This window comes from Stegastes partitus, unplaced genomic scaffold (genome assembly GCF_000690725.1).
Source record: "Stegastes partitus isolate 25-593 unplaced genomic scaffold, Stegastes_partitus-1.0.2 Scaffold966, whole genome shotgun sequence".
Lineage (NCBI taxonomy): Eukaryota > Metazoa > Chordata > Actinopteri > Pomacentridae > Stegastes > Stegastes partitus.
Window position 1 is genome coordinate 170,421 of NW_007578697.1, and position 6,470 is coordinate 176,890.

The 6,470-nt window shown below is 37.1% G+C and overlaps 1 protein-coding gene across 1 annotated transcript in view; it reads right to left on the bottom strand.

Moving 5' to 3' along the window:
• Positions 1 to 6,014, bottom strand: part of ift70 (intraflagellar transport 70) — a 21,880-nt gene extending 15,866 nt beyond the window's left edge. The window contains exons 1-7 of the mRNA XM_008294485.1: positions 5,852 to 6,014; positions 5,352 to 5,417; positions 3,366 to 3,575; positions 2,891 to 2,947; positions 2,649 to 2,784; positions 1,991 to 2,095; positions 1,735 to 1,863 (exon numbers count right to left, since the gene is read on the bottom strand). Of these exons, the coding sequence (XP_008292707.1) occupies positions 1,735 to 1,863; positions 1,991 to 2,095; positions 2,649 to 2,784; positions 2,891 to 2,947; positions 3,366 to 3,575; positions 5,352 to 5,417; positions 5,852 to 5,899 (751 nt within the window). The 5' untranslated portion in view covers positions 5,900 to 6,014. The remainder of the gene's footprint in view (positions 1 to 1,734; positions 1,864 to 1,990; positions 2,096 to 2,648; positions 2,785 to 2,890; positions 2,948 to 3,365; positions 3,576 to 5,351; positions 5,418 to 5,851) is intronic.
• Between the last annotated feature and the right edge of the window lie 456 nt (positions 6,015 to 6,470).

A 6,470-nucleotide genomic window follows, 5' to 3' on the forward strand; every position in this document is an offset into this window, starting at 1 on the left:
AGGATAAAAAAGAATTGACTAGTAGATATTGACAAGAAATTTCCCAGTTGATTACTAACAACAAGATAAATTTTTAATGTTTATTTTGCAAATAAGGTATTTTATATGTAAAAAGAAATCTGATTTGCATTAACTTCCAGAACAGAAATCTGAATATAGGATAACGCCAGCATTAAAATGTGAGTTTCATTTTGTTGATTTTGGACACATCATTTTATCACTACATTAATTGGAAAACACTGTCAACAGCCACGCAAAAAAGTTCAATTTTGCCATGTTTTTAGGATTAAACTGCTCATCTTAAAATTAAGAACTGTGTATTTTGCATTTTTTTTTGTACATTTCCAAGAAAAAACAGTAATTGATCTTAATTACAAATGGGCTACAGTTTAGATTTTTAATTTTACTGTTTTATTTTCTGATTTTTGGGGTCATTATGTGGCAAATGTTGCTACTTTCTGCCATTAACAGACAGCTGATAATTGAGATTCAGTGATAAAGGTTATTGAGGGAACCGGCAGGTTACCAGGAAGCTCCTTAAAACCTGTTTTTAGCTCCATGTTCGAGTTCATCCCTGCAGCCGGGTGATGAGGTGATGAAGGTGATGAAGCTCCTCGGTCCTTTGTTTGATGTTGGCTTCAGACGTCCTCCTTCCTGCTCGTCGTCCTCTGATCACTAATCTTTGAAGCCTGCTCTGATAATGTGTCAGAGGGTTGACAAAGAAGGGAGCAGCTTTTGAAGATAAAAAAGGAGCTTTACGAGTTCTGTTCCTGCTGATTCTCATGTCTTTCTCTCTGCAGCTGTAGTATTTACAGGAGAGGAAACTTCTGCAGCAGTGACCTGGTTCTGGACTGAATCCTACCATCTGGATTACAGTCAAGTTACTGAGATGCTCGGCTTTGTTAAGTAAAACGATGATACAGTCGCTGCTCCATATTGAGGGTGAAACACTGCAGTGTCCTGAAAAATCTGTATGTTATTGTCCTAAAAGGGTTCTGAGAAAGTCCTGGTGATGTTTTTAGTGTTTTTTTGTTTAATTATTAAATTATTTTAAAATATTTTTTAATTATTTCCCAGAATGTTTATTTTAATGAAAGGAGAAAGTTCTCTGAAGACATTCTAAATATGTTCTCAAAACATTTTCAATATGTTCCATAGAGAACATTGTTCCTTTGTTGTGAGAATGTCATTTTAAAATGCATTTTTACTAAAATCTCTATCTATACATAGTGATTTCCAAAAAAAATGTACTAAATTTTACTTTTTTTTTCAATCCCAGCTGACTTCAACCCAATATTCAGATTTATGTTCTGGAAATTAATGCAAATTAGTATATTATTAATAGCATGATACAATAGTGGGAATGTTTAAACTATATTAAACTTCAGTAGTGATTTTTTTGTGGCTGTTGACAATATTTTTTGATTTATGGCGTGATAATGATCCAAAATCTCCTCTAATTTTTAACAAAATGAAACAAATATTTTAGAGATGCTTTTTGTTCAATATTCAGATTAAATTAAAGCATTTTTAGGTATGTAAAAACATTTTTGAGGGCATGCTAAACTAGCAGGTAGCAGTGCTACACCTGCAACTGTCAGACAGTTATGGATGCTGGATCATTTATAGTAATATCACATGTGTAATATTTCATGTTTTAAAGGCAGTTAGAGAGATGTGAGCATCTTTTTAACCCTTCCGTCATGACTACAGCTTTCAGACTGAGGTTCTTACGGTTCTTCAGCTGGTACTCGATGGCAGCTTTAAGGTTAAAAGCTTCGATTAGGGCCGTCTGATGCAGGACCAGCGTGTTGCCGACACTGTGGACGTCGATGCCTTCGGTCGTCATGCCGACACTCAGCTCTGGCGTGTGGAGAAAAAACAAACTGGTCAGAAAAAAAATGACTAAAGAACAGTTAAAAACACGTCTCTCTAACTGCTGTAAGTGAATAAATTAGACATTGGCAGCTCCTCCGAGGTGTGTATTTACCTGGATGCTCCCTGATTCCTCGTTCGATGATCTCTCCGATGTATTTGAGGGCCTGAGCGTAGTTCTTAAGGCTGTAGTAGGTCAGAGCGATGTTGTAGGACAACGCTGGAAGACAAAGAAACAGAGATGAACTTTAATCAAAACCTGAATGTCTCTTTACATTTGTGATTTAAAATTAGAAAGTTGTTTAATGTTTTTTCTTCTGTTTCACTCGCTGTGTTGAATTTTCAGTTTACCAGCAAACACACCTTGTGCAATGATAAGAAACAGAACTAATACATCTCAGATTACAACCAAAGTCAGTGCTGCGCTTCCCAGAAGAACACAACCTAAGGTGTTTATGTATAAATGCAAAGATTACAACAAACAACTTAAAATAGAAGCAGTGATGCTAAAATTAAACAGACAGAGTGCAGAAATCTTTACAGCCTTTACTTAAGTAACAATACCAACACAGCAAAGGAAAAATACTCAAATACAAGTAAAAGTATTGTAGTGAAATCCTGGTTTGGTCCAAGTATCTGATGTGGATCAGGATTTGTGGCCATAAATTTCCATGTTGGATAATTCTTAATTTTAAGGACTTTTCTATTTCAGAAAATGTATTTGTTTTTTTGTGGGGCTGGAACTCTCTTCCTGTGTGTGTTTGATTGATTACCTGGAACGTATCCCAGCACTTGCATGGCAGACATGAACTTCTTGCAGGCTTCCTCATACTTTCCATCCTGGTAAAGCAAACAGCCCATGTTGTAGACGTAGTCCGGGTCATCCTGAGGCAGCTGCTCCAACAGAGACTACACAAACACACAGGAACAGCAGGAAACGAACGACAAATGATGATAAAAATTAAATCTGCTTCCATATTGAAGAGAAACGGCGTAATGTGTGAGAGCCCGTCACCTTGGCGGCAGAGTAATCTTCCTCACAGTATTTGATGCAGGCTTGCAGCTTGACCATCTGTGCCAAACAGACAGAGGATAAACTGAAGGTAAAACAGGGATGGTGAGCCAAAAAAAAAATCATGCATAATTTATTTTCAGGAGCTTGTTTTTTCCTGAAATTGATGAAGAAACTTTATGCAGAAATGCTTTTGATTTTAGCAAATATACAAGATAAAGTTGATTTCAATTAAAGGCAGCATCACTGATGATAAAAGTGCTGCTGAGCTGTACACATTAGTGCTCGCCATGTTGCATTTGTTGTGCGTTTATGGCACCATATGCATTTGTTGGAACACTCGGTTGAACAAATGCTCCCAGTGATGGCAAGCGTGTAACAGATGGTGGAAAAATGTTCAGTGTAAGTAAAATGGAACTGTTCTCAAATGGCAAATCTGACACAGCGATGGAAGCCAGTCTTTGTGAGCTTACTGTACCTTGGTGTGACTGCTGGGGTTGTCGAGTACAAACGAGGCCTTGGTGGCGTCCGGATAAGCACCGGCTTTGTAGAGCGACTGGGCGTAGTACACCTTGTACTCCTCCACCTCTGGGTGCAGCTGGGTGAGCTGCTCGTAGCACTCCGAGGCGTTGGTGAAGTCCTGGATGTGATAGTAGCAGAAACCCAGCAGAGACAGCGCTGCTCTGGACTGAAACACAGGGGTAAGTAAGAATCTGTAGCTCCTCTGCAGAGAAACACACCAGTCCAACATCTATTCCCCATTATTTACGAAATGATATAATTAAATCAACTCAGTTTTGATGTACAGTAAACGCTGACAGCTTTTCTAAAACAAAGTATTTACTTGATGGATAATATAACAAGCCTTTAAACAGCTGTGTGTAGTTGAGCTCACATTTCAGATGTCTATGAGCCGTTACCAGCTGCACCAAATACTGATTTTCCTTCTAAACTTTTCACATTTAAATAAATCATCCAATAACTCAACATTTTACTGAATACATTTACTCAAGCATTGTGCTTAAATAGAACTTTGAGGTACTTTACTTGAGAATGTTCATTTTATGAACCATCCATCCATCCATCCATCCATTATCTTTACACTGCTTAATCCTCACTAGGGTCACGGGGGGCTGGAGCCTGACTTAGGATAACGGCAGGTTGCCAGTCTATCACAGGGCTACACTTAGAGACAGACAACGAAGCACACTCACATTCACACCTACAGACAATTTAGAATCAACAATTAACCTCAACATGTTTTTGGTCTGTGGGAGGAAGCCGGAGAACCCGGAGAGAACCCACGCTGCGCGGGGAGAACATGCAAACTCCCCGCAGAAAGATCCCGGGTGTCCTCACCGGGACACTAACCGGCGACCTTCTAGCTGCGAGGCAACGGTGCTAACCACCGAGTCACCTTGGAGCCCATGCATGAACCACAGTCTGAATAATCAATGTGCAGCATAAACAAGTCAACATGTTTAAATCTGCTCAAATTAAATAAAATGTCATGACCAAGTTAGTCCTATTATTGAATAGGCATACATCCTATATTGTAAAATGCAGCCTTTGCGATTAGCTAATTGCATTATTTCAAATTTTTAAGTGCAACAGATTATTTTCCACATTCCTGTACTGGTACTTTTACTTAAGTAAAGACACAGAAAAACATCTTTCACCACTGATGAACTACCTGAAAATAGCTTTAAAAAAAGTTCTTAAAATCTTTTTCCTAATGAAAAAAGTGACATCTTTCCAAAAGTAGTAGCAAATATTCACCTTTGATAACATAAGAAAAGAAGATAGTTAAGGTAACACTATATTAATCCCGAAAGAAATTCTTGTGTCAGATATTGCTCAGGAAAATAAAAACTGACAAAACATAAGAAATGCAGTATCTAAAAAGTAGAAAAAAAAATGTAAGTACAACACATTACTGAAATAAAAAAGGTGGGCTAAAATAAGGCTAGAGTAGAACAGCAAAAAGAGAAGCTGGCAGGTAATAAGTAATACCATACATTGCAAAAAAAAACAAAAAAACAATGCACCTGAAAAATGAGATGAAAATAAAAAAATTGCACATCACACTGACAATGTTGTACATGAAAGTGAAATACGATAAAACTACAGAATGAAACAAGTACTGTTCCGTATTTTGCTCAAAATATGGACTAAAACTCCCCGTGACCCTAGTGAGAATTAAGCAGTGTATAGATAAAGGATGGATGGATGGATTGACTAAAACTAATAATTATTATTGGTAGCAGCTCATTTTAGTCAGTTTAGATTTAACTAAGAACTTCTGCACTCGCTTATTTAAATGGACAAAAACAACAACAACGTGAGCAATGTTTTGATCTTTTTGGATTGTGTATTTACACCAGTTACTTGCATAACTTGCACACATCCTAATAATATCTACTGTGTGTGTATTTCTTTCATGAACACTGACTGAGACACTCACTTTGGTGTGTTTTTGAAGCTGGCCGTTCAGGATGTGAATTGCCTCCACATACTGTCCGTCTTTAATCTGGAAAAAACAAAACAAAAAATTACTGTGACGCTTTTATATTTTATGCAGCATCTAACGCCACAAACACTACATGCTATTAAGGAGCCAAAATATTGGTGAAGGTAGTTAATATCAGGTCTAATTAGTTGTAACTAAAAGCGTAACTATGTGAACTGTAGCACTGAAAACTTCAGAGATTAGCTCGTTATTCAGCAAGTTAACAGAAAAATATTGCATACATTTCATTGATTTTCGCGATGTTTCTTGTACGAAATGAAGGCTGAATTTACAAGCAGTACGCCGCAGTTCTTTTAACGTGTTGAGCCCTGTGTGGTTGTTTATCAATTATAAAAAGAGGTTAAATTGAGCGTTTTCTGAATGGAGTTTCGCTCAGGCTGCTAGCTTAACACGAAGCCTTGACGCTAACGCCAACTCAAACGTAGGTTTCTCACCAGTTTGTAGATTGTAGCTGTGTATTCTCCGTCTTTTATCGCCGTCATGACTCCAGACGAGTAGCTGCAATAATTACAAACTACTTGTACGTTCGCGCAAATTCCCAAACCCTTAAAGTTAGCTTCTGTTTAGCGGACGGACGGAGAGCATAGCAGCTGTTACTTAGCAACGGAGCAGACCGGAAGAAGGGAGTTTGACTGACGTGTATATCAGCCAATCATGTAAGAGGAAAATCCACAAAGGCCAGCCTTTAATTTTTTTTCTACAACCTTTATTTACCAGTTGGACAGAGACAGAGACCACCTATAAATTTCCTTTTTGTTTTATTCAATTAAAATGTAACATTTTTATAATTTCATAGTCATACTGCATTCAATATGTGTATTGTGTATTATTATTATTATTTTTATTTATTTATTTAAAAAAAAATCTTAGTATTAGTATTATTTTTAGTGTTCAAGTCTTTATCCACTGGTACTACATTTTTGTGTTTTTATAATGTCTGTTTCATCTTTGCTGTCATTTGTCATATACTAGGAATCCTTTGTTATCTTTTTTCATTGTTTTGCATCTCTTTCTGGTCATTTTGTGCCTCTTTTTGGCAATTTATATTCATTT